This window comes from Pangasianodon hypophthalmus, chromosome 19, assembly GCF_027358585.1.
Source record: "Pangasianodon hypophthalmus isolate fPanHyp1 chromosome 19, fPanHyp1.pri, whole genome shotgun sequence".
In the NCBI taxonomy this organism is placed as follows: domain Eukaryota; kingdom Metazoa; phylum Chordata; class Actinopteri; order Siluriformes; family Pangasiidae; genus Pangasianodon; species Pangasianodon hypophthalmus.
Genome location: NC_069728.1, coordinates 14,544,776 through 14,562,649, shown reverse-complemented (window position 1 = coordinate 14,562,649; position 17,874 = coordinate 14,544,776). Strand labels below are relative to the sequence as shown.

The following is a 17,874-nucleotide window of genomic DNA, read 5'->3' as shown; positions in this document are numbered from 1 at the left end:
CAAAGGTGTGGTAAGTGAAACTTAGTGATGTATTTAGTGATGTTTGTTTAAATTGTCTACCAGCAGTGCATGGCGCCAGCCTACAAATGCATTTCATTCATCCTGAATAATGAACAAAATGCAATACTAGAGCATCTGGGGATTTTTATAAATCCCACCTGGGTTAATATTGTCTGGACAAAAGACATGTAGTCACTCTAATCCAGCCTATTTGCCTGAATATGATTATAAAACGCTTTGTAAATATTTGCATAGTAACCTGCTTTTTTTATCACAATCACTATTACTCACTATCAAATAGTAATTCTAATACATAAGACTAATAATAGGCTTAGTGTCAGTATTGATTTCAGTACAATTCAAACACTGCCCTAGTCTTGTGACAAACATACACTTACTGCACGTGGCTTATCAATTACAAGAATATCAACTACATACAGTGCACATGGTTTATATACAGCAATAAGAACTCCTCTGGTCTTCTTCACATGCTCGAGGTGAGTCTGTTTTTCATAAATCCCGAACCTCTGGGAAAAAACAGCGCTCCAGTAAAATGGAGAGAAAGAGCATGCTAAGGGGAGGATGTGTCTGGGAAATCCCTTCTTTCCTGTTCACCTTCTCCACCTACCAATTAGACCCCGCAGCTGGCACAGAGCTCACTTTAAGATTCAGAAAACAGTGTTTGTGTTTATCTTTCAAGCTGCCGTGCTTCTAATTCAGCTATAATGCGGCACATTGGTCTATATTTAAATCGCTAATGCTGTAAAAGTGCTGTAATTATGAGGTGTTCACCTCCACAAAGCTTCTTTCTCCTACAAATATACTGTAGACTATATATTATAAAGACTTAAATGATATCTTGCTGTGTTGTGAACACGCTGTGCTACTCAGTGAAAAGTTACAGCACTTCTAGATCTTGGCAGAACAGGAGTATGAACAGATGAGAAAGCTGAGGCTCGTCCTTGTTTTGCCTCTCGACAGGTGTCCCTGGGTCAACAAGGGTGGAACTGAAATTAAATTTGATCAGCCATGTGCAAACTTGATCACATGACACCATCACAAGCTACAAGATACTGATTGGTATAGAATCCTGCTTTCAGTTACACAGAAGCAAAACTAGCTAAGCTAGCTAGCTTCTAGTAGTATAAAATAGTTTATATTATTGATCCTGGTGGAGAACTTGGCTAGTTTTAATTATGCAGTAAAATAGTTTAGGTGCAATTAGGTAAATTACACAAGACAATAGTTTATCTAATGATACATCGCTTGCTCAAGGGGGATTAGCTCAAATGGTAGAGCGCTCGCTTAGCATGCGAGAGGTAGCGGGATCGATGCCCGCATCCTCCACACTCTGCTGTGTTTTCGACAGAAATTAAACTCACCATGCTTTTCCCCCTAGATGTCCAAACAGCTGAGTCACTGGCAGTCTTCAAATGATGTCTAAAGACTTACCTCTTCATAAAGTACTTAAGTTAGCACTTACAAACACACACAAAAACAACCTCCCCAACAGAGTTTTGGACTGATGGTATTCCTAGTTTGTGACCTGTTGAGCCAGTAGCAGAATGTATTTTTGATAGACTTCAAAGCACTATTGTAAGTCGCCCTGGAAAAGGGCGTCTGCCAAATGCCGTAAAAATGTAAATGTAAAAATGCTCATGGACTTGGCTAGTGGTTTTAACTAAACAATAAAAGAATTTACTTAGTATGCCGGCAAAATAATAGTTTTAATTATGCAATAAAATTATGCAAGCTATCTAACATTAGTGATGGTTTGCTAGTTAATCTGGCTACTGCTTTTAATTACACAGTAAGTTAGCTTATCTAACATCAACGACAGCTTCCTAGTTAATCTGGCTAACACGTTTAATTACACAGTAAGTCAGTTTAACTTTTGCAATAACTTGCTAGCTAACATGGCTAATTCTTTTTATTACACAGTTAATTAGTTTATTTAACATTAACAGTTAGCTCATAAAAAGGGCTACTGGCTTTAATTACACAACAAAAAGCTTACCTTGTTTTTTCTCTGCTAAGTAGTTTGGTTAACTAATGTTGATGTTAACTTTCTAACAATAGCTAGTTGATTTTATGAAATGTTAGTTAAACAATACGTTCTCTCGTGTAATTAAAAATAATATTTTGTAGTAATTTAGGCAAATCAAACCAAAGTAGTAGAAAGAATTGCTCATAGTGAGATTATGACTTAAATTGAACATAAGCTCATTGTAGTTAAGCTAGTTAATGGCTGATGCTCACAATGTAACTATCGATCACTCAGCCTTTATGCGTTTAATACAGCCTGTGAAAAGACAGCGTAACAGTGGAACTGAGAAAAAGTATCTCATAAATATCAACATTTCCCTAGATGAGTAAGTAAATTACTATGAGACTCATTCCGAATAAAACAACACCATATTATATTTAACATGAGCTGCTGTGAGTTCCAGCATATGAAAAGACAAATTGTGAATATGAAAATTTTGACTTCTGAAGTCAAGAGTGGGCCTTTCATTTGGAACTGTCTCATAAACGCAGTAAAAACACATGACCCTGTTTAAATGCTTCATTTGATTGGACAGGGAACTCAGCTAGCAGCATGACTGATTGATTGGTGATCAAATTTCAGTGGGTGGAAACATGTGGCTATGATACGAACCAGAGCACAGAGAAGATCCACAGCTTCTAGGATGAGCTCCTGGTGGCCAACGCGGCTAACGGCGAGCTCCTCAAGGTCCTGGTGGGAGATCTTCAACAGCTGCTGGCCATCAATCTTCTCCTTTTCAAAGTTCTGGATGTACTGCTGGAGACTGTCATCCAGTCCTGAGAGAGACAGGGAGGGAGACATCACACAAACAGTGTCTTTCAGCAAGAGTGTTAAAGGACTTGCCTATTTCGACAGCGTAAGAGTGTTAACGCAAACACAGAGGCAATAAGTCAAAGAAAGATATTTGCTTTGGCCCACTGAGCTCCTCGCTGAAATATTTTCTACCCTTCTGAGAATAGTGTTGGCCTAAAACTCTTCACACTGCAGTGGTTGACACTTATGAGGTCATTCACATACATAGAGAGACACACAGAGAAGCACTGATAAACCTGAGGGTTGGAGTAAGTGCTAGGACCACTACTAAATACACAATATGCAAGTCAGAGAACTACAGATATGATCTTATACATCGAAGAAAGTTAGCCTCCATGTAACCCTTCGGGCATAAATCCATTTTCTCTTTTGTTCTCCCCTCCCCAACATTCTCTCTCTTGTGAATGACATTGACGTTGGCGCAATGTCTACTTTGGGTGGCCCTGTGTTGGCCCACACAATGCAATACAATGTTTCCCAATGTTGGGCACTTTTCATAAACAACCCTGCCAATGTTGACCCAATCCTGGCCCAACACTGGCACGGTGAATTTAAGGGTGGTTGAAATCTGTCAGCCCTTGTGGCCCAACGTTGGCCCAATGAACAAAATTACATTGGGCCAACATTGGCACCAAATGCTGTCCCAACAGAATGGCTGATGTTGGCCCAATATCAGTTTGCCATCCTGGACCAATGTGAATCTTAACCAACAACCTAAAAAGCTTACAGTCATAGCCCATGCAGGACTGCCTTGAGTGAATCCATACTGCGGGAAAATCATTAAAAACTTGATTGACTTACCGAATAATATTGATTTGCTAATGTTAGAGGGGTTTATTTGTAAGTTCCCAATGTAATTCATTTATTCAGTTTTTTTCCTTACTGTTTTATGTGCAGTCTAAATACCAAGCAGGTCAGGTGAACAAAAGCTTTATTGTTGCACTTTCTGGAAAAAAAAGGTACCACACTGTACCTTCCAGGGTACAAAAGCTGTCACTGGGGTGTTACTTTTTCAGTTTTCATCTTTCGCCTGAAGACTTACCTTTAACTTTTTTGCAGGTATGAAATATTAATATTAATGCATTTTTTGAGTCCAGATGAGCATGATTTCATGCCTTGAGTAAACTCTGTAAAAACACACTCCTGAGACATTTCAGACTTTCAGCTTTTGTAAAAACAGAATGGTTTCACTTTACCAGTCACGCTTCACCAGCTCTGACCTAAAACAAGCTTTACTAATTGCCTCATGGCTGAACAGAGGTTTATAAAGATGGCGAGGAAAACAGTCAGAGACGTTCAGTATGTCATAATCCACCTTAGTAGCTGAAAAGTACCCACTCTGGAGAAGGCTTATGAAAAAATTGCGCCCTGTTTCCTCTGGTGGAAGCACACCTAAGTCTCCTGCCTTCCTAGAAATTTCTAGAAACTTCCGGTGCTCTTAAAGGGTTCTTGAGTTGAAAGTGGCCTATGAAGAAGTAATTTCTTTCTTTCTTACTAGGGAATCTTCCCTGCTACATCTTCATTCTGTCTCTCTCTCCTTCTACGCTACAGGAGTGTGAAATCAAGGACAAAAAGACTCACCAACAGCTTCTATCCACAAGCAATCAGACTCCTGAACAATACTTCAAACACTAATCACCTCACTCCCCATCACCCCGACTGACTGATATCCTGTTGTTACACAATGCACAGAGCACCTTACTTACTTACCAACTCAGGGCCTGTATATTTTTATATAAAAATGCATACGCAGAGCACCTTACTTACTTACCAACTCAGGGACTGTATATTTTTATATAAAAGTATATGCACAAATTTTTATATTTTTATATATTGTATAAAATGTATATAATATATTTTCATATATTATATACATTATATTTTTATGTATATTTTTCTTTTTCTTCTTTTTTCTTTTCTTTTTCTTTTTTTTTTTTTTTAGGGAGATGTGCAAAGTAAGAATTTCATTGTATGGTCTAAACCGTTGTGTTTTCACTGTGCATATGACAATAAACCTCTTGAATCTTGAATCTTCTCTTTCTTCTCTGCTTGTGAAAAAGATTAATGTGATACTCACAGTGAGACACTTTAAATGCCCTTTTTATCAACTCTCACATCTGTTCACTGCTCTTGTTTTTCTCAGTTTGTGTTTTGGGGGAAGGGTGATGGAGTAAACATTCGCTCCGTTGACCCTGACTCCACTTATTGGCTCCATTTATTCACAGTCTAGACAGCGCCGTGCACGTGGCCCGTGGTGATGCACTGAGCATGATCTCCTCTCCGCTACTGACTCTGCTGCTGGAATAACAGTGAATGGTGGTACAAAGTTTCACACAATGACCACAATTAATGATGAAGAGTAACACTGTCACTATGCCATAATCATGACATGAAAATCAGGCCATTTTGGTGAAAAATCACAAAGAATTCCAAATTGTAGCTTCTTTAGTTTCGCACTGAAACTACGAGGCTAAAAGGGCTGAATATTGGCATAGCAAAAAACTACACAAGAATTAAAAGATTGTCCAATTTGGCCTTATTAAACACCACTAACAATAGATTTTTAGCCTGTATTATCACTATAAAATCCTGCCATTAAATAGCACGGCTCTTTATTTGTGAAGGGTCAGAGAATTTAAATATGTCAAGGACAATACAGGCTGCTTTTGATCTTTTTGCTTTTTCGATTTTTAGTGACAAAAATTCTTTAATAAAACTCATATCTGTATGTTGTTTCATTTTGATTCCAATTTCTTCCAAAAAAAAAAGATCATATTAATAATATGAATAATGATAATAATAACAAAGCATCCTATAACTGGAGCAGAATGGGTTATTATTATTATTAGCTAATTGTTTTGCCATATATTTGTTGATTCTTTTTCAGTAACCTCTTTATGCTGGTCAGGGTCACTGTGGATCCAGAGCTTATCCCAGTAACACTGGGTCGAAGGCGGTAGAATTCACCCTAGATGTGATGCCAGTCTATTGCAAGGCACCATGCACATACATATTCACACATTCAGTCTCACTTACAGGCAATTTAGCCAAACCTGCATATCTTTGGCCAGTGGGAGGAAACTGGAGAACCCAGAGGAAACCCATGTGAACATGGGGAGAACATGCAAAACTCTGCAGAGACAGTAACCCAAGGTCAGGATTGAACCAAGGACCCTGAAGCCGTGAGGCAGGAACACTACATACCTACTCTACCACCATGTCTGCCATGTACAGCTTTTCTCTAGTTTTGCTTCGGGATTGATTCAAACCTCCTAGAACCACAGGTACATACAGTATGTAACTAGTGTTAGTGTGCCATTTATCCATGTGCATATTGTATGTGAGCTAAAAATTTGTTTACTATATGCAAAACACCATTAATACCACTGTACATTTATAATTATCTCTACTATCTGGCAAAGTAAATTGTTTTATCACTGTGCTTAAGAATACTGAATACAGCAGTTGGATGGTGTGCATGTTGGTTTTGTCCTCCTGGTAAATGATTAACAGAGTGCTTTGTGGCTGGGTATTAACCCTGTAACTGTGTCTACACACTAAAGTCAAGTGCCTTTTTTTTTTTTTTTTTTTTTAAATAGAATGCATATTTTAGGCCTTTATAAGCCCATCTATGTATAAGATAAGAATGATGTCACACATGCAACTTCTTTTCTGAGTAACATATTTAAGAGATGTAGCAGTTTTAGCTAAACTTCTATCTTATGAAAGCCTGTGTGTATTCAGGACTACCCTGAAGTCTTGGAACATTTTCAATCCTTTGAAAGGAACAATAAACATTCTCCAGGACCGGAAAAGCTCTAGAGAGACAGTGCTACTGCCTTTTGTACTCACTGACTTTCCCACTGAGAAAGAGAAGAAATACTCTCATCGTGAAACTCTAGTGCCAATAACTAAGATCCATGTACAATATTATTATAATGGAAATTTTCACTTTTTTTTAATAATTTGTATAGAGCTTTTAACAATAAACATTGTCACAAAGCAGCTTTACAGAAATCCGGATGTATGAGCAAGCCAGAGGCAATAGAGATCATGTCACTGAGAAGACATGAAGAAGAAATCTTGAGTGGAACCAGTTTAAAAAAATAGTCTCGAGTGTGAGAGCTTTGTAATCGTCACTGGTAAAGCTGTTCTTTTACTTAGATCTTAGAGTCTTAGATTGCAGTCAACAAGCTGTATTTTTAGTTTTATTAATTTCAAGAAAGAAAAAATAGAAATGTGGGTAAGGAAATGTTTATACCTGCTATAACATAAAAGATAACAAAGATAACTTGTTTCCTGGATGTTCCACAATATTAAATATTAAAAGTATCATGTGTCATTCTATAATAATAAATCAATGTATTCATTGGCAAATTGCTGCGATATAATAAGAATAAAACACTTTGGGACGTGTCGTTAAAGGAAAATAATCAAATTAAGGTGGTAAAAGTAACTACGATTTTGAAAGACTGATTTTTTTTAAACAAAAAACCCACTTAACTTGCTTTATCAGACCAAGCAGAACTGCATTAAACTCATAATTTAATAATGTTTATTTATTTCTGATTGATGGCCACATGCACTAAACACTCCGTGTTAAACAGTTAATGTGGTGATACCATATCTGTCAGACCTCGTGCTGCTGCATGAACTCTGTGCCACCATATTTGAAGGAATGTTCCCAAGTGACTAGCATCAACGGCATGACATATTTGTGCATATTTTCTCATGCTCTGACAGGCTTTGATGTCTAATCCAAGCTCGAGAGCTGAATCCAAGCTGAGCAGTGCAGGGAACCCAAAGATGGATAAACACGTTGTGGTTGTGCTTTTGCCCTGATCTCCTGGGAAAGTATGATCAGGTGGTTTAGCAGTTGACACACAAGTCAAGTACATTTTGTTCAATCAGTGAATCTGGATCAGTGAATCTGGATACACATTGAGAATGTGATGCTACACTACATGCTCCAGTATATAGAAACTACAGAAGTACAGAAAGTGCTAAACTATGATTAGAGAAGCTAAACTACGATTTTAATAAATTCAAATGAGGCACAATAGAGTAAAATCCCAAGAATGTCTTGATACACACTGTGTGTATTTCAGGAATAGCTTAGCTTTGTGAGATTTATGAATCAGCGTTGGGTGTCTTGACCAGAGGTGGAAAGTAATATACAATATACAATTACTATATTACTGTACTTAAGCTTTACTTTAACCTCATACGTTTGACTCACTACATTTCAAAAGAAAAACTTCTAATTCCTTCCATTACATTTTCAAACATCAATACATCTCTCTATAATCATATATTTTTCAAGTCATAAGGTGACATTTTAGCATCACACAGCTTCAAGGAGTCCTAACAAGTAAATTCCTAACAAATCTAACTTTAACAGACGTGATAATAATGAGAATAAGGCATAATATCCATCACTGTGTCTGTCTGCTGTCATGTACACTTTGTATTTATCAAGACAGTTTACATTGTGACAGCTAGCTATTAGCATTCAGCTAGTTCGTATAATCAGACCTATGCTAGCTAATGTCTGACAGAATAGGAATGAAGCTGTTGTTAGTTAGCCTCAGCTAATGTTTTCCAACATTCCTTAGTTCCTTTGTGAAAGGAATTTACTATAAGTGATTAGAATCAGTGTGTGATTTGAGGCAGTTTTCTTTTGTGAACCTTTCTTCTACATTTACTTTTGTACTTGCTCGATTGTAGACTCTAAAACAAGTGTCATGGTAATGCAAGCCATTTCCACACACTATATGTGTTATTGAAACTAAACTTGCCCAAATCCATTTGTTTTTGCTAACTACGCTGCTGAAATGAACAGATTTTTAAAAAGCAATAAGACAGTTTAAGTGTATTGTAAAGCAGTTCTAATGGTTCCACTGCTCATGTCTCTCCCTTTCTGAGAATGGAGAATGCAGCTGTTGTACCATGGGCTGAAAAGAGGGGCTAACATTGCCCTTTGCCCTCTCTTTCGCCCCCATCTCTTTCTGTCTCTTTGATTTGGAGAAAGTGAATCCACCCCACACATAGAGACTCTATTCACTCGGTTGTCTCCGCAGCAGAGGACAGAATTACATGAAAAACAGTGAAAAATGTTAAGAATCCATTCCCCATATGACCACATAACTCTCAGACATTATTTATATGCCTACAAGCTTATTTTCAGCATGAAAATGGCATTATTTATATTGGATTACAGCTGGCAAATGTCTGATCTGATAAATGTTTTTTTTTTGTCACAAATAATGACAGGAGGAAAAACCTGATAGTGCTAATTAGCATTTGAAAGTGATGAGAACCCGGAACGAGACAAAAGACACCTCGCTTAGGAAACACAAAAGCCATCTGTCACCCCGCATGGCAAACAATCACAATGCATGCATGTTGTGTGTATGTGTGTTTACTTGTGGCTTTCAACGGGTGTTTTTTGCCCACACATTCAAAAACAAGAGGGGTTCTAGTTCATTTTCTACCAACCTGAGGGACGACTAAAACTGTCACATTGACAAATGCAAAAGCAAGTGAAGTGGATTACAGTTGGCAAATGTCTGATCTGACAATTTTTTTATCACAAATAATGACAGGAGGAAAAACCTGCTCAGTCCCTAAACTGAAATAAATTTTTTTTGGATTTCTGATGATTGTTTAAAATACAACAAAATGAATGGAGATGTTATCAATGCACTAAAAACCTCTGATATGATGGAAAAAACTTTTTGAATTTTTTTTTCACATTTTTTCACATTTATGCAGGATGAGAAATGAAGCAGAATCATGTTGCGTTGCACGACACAAACAGCACCACTGACTATTCTATTCCCTACAGACTAGTCTGTATTCTTAAAAATTATTCGGCGCATATTGTTTTGTATGTGATGCTTAATGAAAAACGCACATTTCCAGGTAAGCACTAAAAGTAACTGTACTTTGTGCTGTGGATAAAAGCACCTATAATAATAATTAATAATATATTTTCCTTTGTGTGATTGGCTGACCGGTTATCCAGCTCATTGTTGACGAAATTATTTTTTTTTCAATAATAACACCATTATGACATCACTAAAAACATTTAACACATGATCAGACAACAAGTATTTCTGAGAAAGTAAATGTAAAAAAAAAAAAAAAAAAAAAAAAAAACTCTGATTATTAAATCAGGAGAGAAAAACTCTATAGTCTGATTTTCCTGAGCTGCTGTGGTTTAATCTGTCAGTCCTGTGACAGTACTTCACAGTTAGTGCTGTGTCAGGTTATAATTGGTGTGAAATTTATACATATTAAATTCCAAAATCTTACATCCAGCAGCTTTAAATATTGTATATAATAATATTGGTGGAGGCATTATGTTTTCAGGATGTCCGTACATCTGTCTGAATTTCTTATTTAGTGTAATATCACAAGAATGAGTGATTGAATATTTGTAAGATTTACATGGAATTAGTATCCTATATCTATATGGAACTGTATCCATGATGAATTGATCCAAACAGGTCAAATGTCTAAAAGGACTAGACTTGTTGGCTGCGATTTCTACTTGCTTTTAAATATTGTGAGGTGTTTTATTCTACACCACATACGTGGTATACCTATGCTGCTAGCCTTACCCCTGTGTACCATTTATTAGTACTTGTTGCCAGGCACCAAAAACAGTTGGAACCTTTGGGACTAGACCAATGGTACATGGTTAAATTTGCAGTTTCTTTGGTGCCAAAAGTCCTGGCACATTCTGTGGTGGATAAAATCGTCTACCAAGTGAGAGCATAATAAGATGTAATCTCTCAGTTAGTCCTCTCTGTTAGCATTTATTCACCATTCTTCAGGAATAAATCAAATCCCTTCAAACAATCTGGTGAGCACCTACAACACATTTCAAGTGGTTTAAAAATAACAACCAGGGCTACTGTAACACATTAGTAGTAGACAAGAGGTGTTGTCTGTACTTCTCTAATGGCTAGTGTCAACATGAACAGGACTCGAGAATCCCAAACATGAGCTCAGCATTTATTACTACAAGACCTTCTGACCTCATTTAAGACCACAAGGGAGGAAGGCACTGTAGCTGACGAATCATTCAGCACCTGCCATAAAAACAACTGCAGTCTGAGCTTCAGACTGGTGGAGTTTTTTATAGGAATGTGAACAACTTAAGATTAACCTAATGGCCAGCTTTAGCAATCTGCTAAGTGAAAAGACATCAAGTCATACACTAAGGTTAAAATAGCATACACAGACAACAGTTTACATACATCTCAGGTTAAACCCTTTTGGCATTATTTCCTCCATGTATGAGAAACCTTTGGTCCAGGTAAATCCTTTCTACAAAGATTTAGAAAGTTAGGAAGGCATTATAACAAAGTCCAGGATCAAGCCATCATCAAACAGGTCTATTGGTTTCTATTTGCATTAGTGCAAGGATGATGCGTGTGTTTTGGCTCCAGGCCTTTTTACTGAGCCAAACGAAACTGACAGTTTCACCGTTGTTCCTTCATACATGATGTTTGGGATGTTGGCAAACTTGAATCTCCAACAGCTGTGTGTCTTAGGTGTACAGGATTCATTGCTGTAGTGCTATCATATTTATATATACAATAAAATAAAACAATAAAGAGCAAAGAGCTATGATTACACTAATTAAATGAAAAATGTTTTTAATCTACATAAAATATACCAATAGAGCTTTAGAACGTTCTTTGGAATACTATTCCAGAGATTATTGCAGTGTCTGATCCTCAGCATTCACAGTAAAGAACATTTTTTAAGAGCAAGAGATTTAAGAATTCACAGCTTTAAACCTCATAAGCAGGACTCTGAAGTCACCGATTTTGGCTCACTGTAGCTTAAGTTTTCAAACTCTAAATTCAGCCTGCAAAGCCACGCCCCCAAAACAAAGTTCACACCCACTGCCTAAGATGGAACTCCTAGATGTCATGCAAGAGATGGAGCTTTCTAAATTGACAGGTAATATGAATGACAGGCAGGTAGAAGCATCTCCTTATACTGATTGGTTGGATGTAGGTGATCCACCTTTGTTTTGTTTCTTCTCCAAATTTACAGTCTGAGGTTCCACAAAGACCAGAGTTTCTCTGAGTAAATATTTCATTAAAGCTTCCAGAAAATGACAAGCACTTACTAGAGGTCTGACTTTAAAATCACTGACCCCAATGACGGCCAGTGTCAATGGAATAAGACTGTGGTAATAAGCTATGTATTTATTTTCCTGGTAAGGATGCTGGCTGCGGCATTCCAACTTACTGTAGCTGCTCCTTACTTTGCACAAGAGTCCTTTTTAAGAAATCATAGGCATCAAAGCACTTTTTCTCAGTGGTTCTAACCTGACCACTCACTTAGTTCAAACACCTGCAGAGAGCCTTTTTTTGTCAGCACTCTGGTTTCTTGCTTCCTACAGTTCCACACCATGACGATGCGTTTGATGTGTTGCGGTGAACTTGAGGTCTCTTAAACTTTGAAGTCACAGTTGCAGGCAAAACTTTGAACTCAACTACTCATTGAATATCCTCCAGAAGTGCTCTAAGTGCTGAGAGGGTACTTAGTCAATGTCACAACAGCAGTTCAGACATGGGAATGGCTCCTCAACGAGTGGAGTAGTAGGAAAAAAAGAACAGAATCACACAATTTTGCTTAGGAATAGCTAAAAGCATGGATGAGTGCTATTAGTTATAGTAATCTTGTAACCAACCAGAACCTTCCAGCCACTATTAACAGCCACTACGAGGATGATCCATGTCTCTATAGAGCCCTTCTTGCTGTTCCTTCCTGAGTACAAGCGCCTTATACTTACATTTAAAGTACTGTGCAGAGGGTGCTGGGTGTGTGTTGCAGACGAGACACCATTTTACATGGTTTTTGTTCTTCTCTCTAAAGCCAAGACCCTAATAATCAAATATATACCCTTAAAATTAGTCAAGTCAAGCAGGCTTTTACTGTTATTCCTCTATATAGCTGGTACACATTGGAACAAAATGTCATTTCTCCAAGACCATGGTGCAACACAAAACGGCACACAAGACTACATAAAGTGCAAATACACAACAGTGTGAGACGAGTGCAGGACAATAAATACACAGAACAATATAAGCAGAAAAATAACCACAGGACAGTGAACACACAGGCAATAGAACAGTGTTGTACGGGAAAGCTATTGCACAATGGACTGTAAACTATTGTGTAGTGTAGCAGCAAAAAGAGTCTCATAAGTAAAAAGTGTTTGATGCAGCTTTGTACAGTGATTTCTGGAGCCGAAGTGACAGCTGCGTGGTACAGTGCCGCTGTCTTGGTCTTCAACTTATCAATTATCAATTTCCATCCTTCTTTTGTTAAAATGGATGAGCAACCTTAAAGAAATACCGCAGTGTTTTTAACCTAGACCATGTTCAATGCATCTGTAATGTATCTGTGATTACCTTGGACAACAATTTCCATGCATATCCCAGTACTAAGAAAAGAATGGAAAACTCAAATCAAAACTTACATAGAATGGAATCCTAAGGGCAGTTGTGCGGGTGATAAACGTTTATGCGAAACAAATTTTTGCACGAGTTCGTCAAAAATAAAAGCATAACATCCATATAATGTGTCTGTTCAGAGACATGATGTGGTTTTGTGTCACCACTGAAATTATATTAGTTTGATTATGCATGGAGACCACAAAACTTTTTACTGTGTTACTCCAGTGTGGAAAAGTTTGATAAAACTCCATAAGAACAGCACTGATAAAAAATTGTTAAGAGTGTTATAAATAAAGTTATAATAATAATAATAATAATAATAATAATAATTATTATTATTATTATTATTATTATTATAACAGAATAATAACAGAACAGCCGCCATAGGCTTCTCAGCAGCTTTGATTTGGGAAACCTTCATGGGTAATTTTCTTAACTGCACCTGCCAGGTGAAACGTGTGGACATGCCTGCACACGATCAGTGGGACCTGTACTGCAGGATAACACACGCCACTGCAGTGTTTTCCCATCAGATTGTATATCTTCCTGGCATGCATGACTAACTGCATACCACACACAGCTCACTAAAAGGTTAGTGGTTAAAGATCATGTATGCTGTGTTTGGTTTCATCTAACTACATTTATCTTCTCCTATAAATCTTAATTTCTCTCAAGACTTTTCTCTAACATTTTCAGACATTTTTTGCCTCTGGCTAGTTTGTTAGGGGTCTAGACCTGGATTTCTGTAAACCTGCTTTGTTACAATGTTATTAAAAGCATCTTACAGATAAACAAGAATTTAAATTAAATAACCAAATTCATTTGCCCCTGACTGCAACCCCTGTGCCTCTTACACACCAGACCAAAGTTCAGTGAAACTGCTGATTATCTGTTGATTACCCAAAGCTTCAGATAATGGGCAAACAACATTGGTTTTGAAGATAAAGCAGCGGAAATGTCTAGAAATCACCATGTACCAGCTAACCTTGTATAGTGTCTCTGCCTTACAGTCTGAGACAGCTTAAAAAAAAAAAGAAAAGAAAACTCTAACAGCAACATATCATATTGTCATTATAATATCATATATTAATAATAATAAGCTGAGTTAATATGTATAAATGGAGAAAACTGAGAAAATATTAGCAAAGTGCACTAAAATGAATTTTGTGTGCTTTACAGTAAAGTGATACTGCTCACTTAATATTCACAGTGTAGTGCAAGGCTAAGTAAGCTAAGTAAGTATCTTGATGGCTTGCTAATATTTGCTGTCACTATTTACACTTACTGAGATATAAAACGGTGACGTTTATAATGGTTTCTTTCACCTTCTAAATGCAGGGGTTGAATTTTGTCTTACTTTATTATGACTTTTGGTAGTCTCTACACCAGCATATAATGTCATACATTAATTTAAATAGTGGCCAAAGAAAATTACTAAATTAGCTAGCTATTTATGCTTAGCTAAAGTATTCCAGTGATGGTCCCTCACTACAACGGTAGATTATTTAATTGTAAGCTAATTACATTAGATTCAACTTTACTGTCATTGTGCAGAGTACGAGTACAGAGCCAATGAACTGCAGTTTTCGCATATCCCAGCTTACTAGGAAACTGGGGTCAGAGATGATCTGGCATCCCTGGAGCAGATGTGGTTAACAGCCTTGCTCAAGTGCTCAACCCCCGAACTTCCAATCAGTAACCCAGAGCCTTAACTGTTCAGCCACCACTGCTCACCTAGTTATGCTAGTTACTTATCTTTATCAAACTGTCTGTAGAAGCTCTGTATTATCTGCTTGCTAGGGAAGACCAACACAGTTACAAAACTGGCTCTGACTGGAAACAGCTCACATTACGATGTATACTATATGGCCAAAGGTTTGTGGACACCTGACCATCAAACCAATGTGTTCTTTTTGAACATCTCAGTCCAGATTTATTCCCCCTTTGCTGTTATAGTAACCTCCACTCTTCTGGGAAAGCTTTTCACTAGATTTTGGAGTGTGGCTGTGGGGATTAGCCATCTAGTAGAGCATTAGTAAGGTCTGGCACACAGTTGGCTTTCTCCAACCTTGGCAAACCATGTCTTCATGTATCTCGCTTTGTGCACAGGGGCATTGTCATGCTGGAGCAGGTTTGGGCCTCTTAGTTCCAGTGAAGGGAAATTGTAATAAATGTAATAATGTGCTTCCAACTTTGTGGCACCAGTTTGGGGAAGAACCACATATGGGTGTGATTGTCAGGTGTCCATACAGTGTATGAACCACCTGATCTGTCTAAAGGGAGCAGTCTACTAAACTTTATGGGGATCAGATTCATTGTTGGTTGCCTTTGCTAAACAATGCACTGTGCTGACTGTGAAGATGGTGGATAGATTAGATATATCAGATGTCTCTGTTCATCTCTTCAATGAGACAGTAATGATGAGTATTATTTGTGGGTGAATAAAAATAGGAGGATCCTTTAAAGTGGAAAAACTCTCTCCAAATAATATCTTCTGTGATTGTGGAGAATAAACCTATACACAATATACGACATAATAAAATGCCAAAACGCTTTAAGGCATAATAATGTGTTTTTTTTTTTTCCACAGACAGAAAGACTACACACACTGAAATTAACCGGCATTGGTACTCACTCAATAGGCAACTAAAACAAAGACCATATGGCATCCATACAATGGCACATTCACTATCTAAAGGTCATCTCTTATTAATGCTCTACTGTATTGCCAACAGCTGAATATTGTATTAGCAGCAACAGGTCATGCGTATGCCATGCTCTTATTATTATAATTATTATGAGTATGCCCATGACAGAATACAAATTTGGTAGAAAAGGGAAAGAATATGTTCAACAGCCCAACTGATTACACAAAATACATTTTGAATTCTTTACACCTCCAAAATAATATAAAAAAACACTGACCACCAGTTGACACTGAACTTCAATTCAGATCCAGTCAGAAATGCTAATATTGCGAACAGTGACTGAAAACTCGTAGCTAATGTCAGCTTGACATTTACATCATGCCAAGAGGTGTCTATTCACCTTCAGTTTTTTTTTTTTTGCCAGATTGGCTTTATTGAACTGAAGCATTAATTTAACAAATGAGGATGAGGATGGGTTCCCTTTTGAGTCTGGTTCCTCTCAAGGTTTCTTCCTCATATCGTCTCAGGGAGTTTTTCCTTGCCACCGTCGCCTCTGGCTTGCTCATTAGGGATAAATTCACATAAGTACTAAATATATATATATATATATATATATATATATATATATATATATATTAATCCATTTATTTCTGTAAAGCTGCTTTGTGACAATGTGACATTGTTAAAAGCGCTATACAAATAAAATTGAATTGAACAAACTTTACCGCACAATAGTTAGTCACTCATATAATATTTTACTTATAATTATATAAGAAAATGACTTTAAATGCATAACATATTTTCAAACACTAATTTACTTACTCTGACCTTTTGTCTTCTGTCTATTTTGTTTTGTGAACATTTTATTTATCCGTTGCTTTCACTAGAGTGAATAGTTTTTGAAGTGACATGTAAAGAAATAATAATAATAATAATAATAATAATAATTTATCAATGGTTTTCTTACTTTCTTTAGAAAAAAAGTTTTACTTAATTTATAATTTTGTTTCACTATTGCTAGTAATTAGTTTTTCTTATGTAAAGCATACTGTTATTCTTCTTATTAATGTTATTATTATTATAGCTGAGCTTGAAGGGAAAGTGTGGCATTGCGCATGCGCACTAGCTTCACGCATGTGCGGAGCGGGTTTGTAAAACAGCCTGTTGAGCTCGCGCACAGTTTCTGCCGAAAATAATATTCAGAAAGGTGGAAGTTACACTCCAAGCCATAAAACAACCTAGTGCATGAAAGCAGGTTTGTATTTTCAGTGTATAGAATTAAAAAAAGTAATATTTCAGATTTCAGTGGGTTGAAAAGTAACTCTTACCTCTCATCCAATCGACAACCTGAGTTGGAGTCCACTTTGTTATTGGTTCCATCGTTTGTTTGTTTGTTTGTTTGTTTGTTGTTCTCAGGCAGAAAGAAAAGGCGATCAGTTGAAAGTGTACTCCTCACGCGAGCTCTGCAGCGTCATGGTCAGAGTGGGCGCGAGCGTGCAGCAGGTTTGAGAGCAGTGTGCAGTGCAGCCGGTGGGCTTTCTCTCTGAGGCTCAGCAGCAGTGCACTGAAACAGCAGCACTCAGGAGTGATGGGCGGAGGATCTGCTTCCACTCTCAGCTGCAAATCACTGCGCCCAAACCCCAGCACTCACACTGAAACCCGTGTACTCCGGATATGAGTGGACTCTCTCAGCCCTGCACCTCTCATCCAGTTAATACTGTCTCTGAATCTTACCCACAGTGATTACATTCATTCTGCGGTTAAATATCAGTACCTAGTTCAAACATTTCCCACACTTTCACTAGCAAGCTTTTCAGCAAGATGCACTCCACTTTAGACTTAACTAAATGAAAATAAAAGAGCAGGAAAATGTTGCCTC

At 37.3% G+C, this 17,874-nt stretch overlaps 1 protein-coding gene and 1 non-coding gene across 2 annotated transcripts in view; one reads left to right on the top strand and one right to left on the bottom strand.

Moving 5' to 3' along the window:
- Nucleotides 1–17,671, bottom strand: part of LOC113531931 (connector enhancer of kinase suppressor of ras 3) — a 51,990-nt gene extending 34,319 nt beyond the window's left edge. The window contains exons 1-2 of the mRNA XM_053242036.1: nt 17,324–17,671; nt 2,660–2,823 (exon numbers count right to left, since the gene is read on the bottom strand). Of these exons, the coding sequence (XP_053098011.1) occupies nt 2,660–2,823; nt 17,324–17,375 (216 nt within the window). The 5' untranslated portion in view covers nt 17,376–17,671. The remainder of the gene's footprint in view (nt 1–2,659; nt 2,824–17,323) is intronic.
- On the top strand, nt 1,275–1,347 carry trnaa-agc (transfer RNA alanine (anticodon AGC)). The gene has a single exon. It is a non-coding gene; the product is annotated as a tRNA-Ala (tRNA).
- Nucleotides 17,672–17,874: the final 203 nt, after the last annotated feature.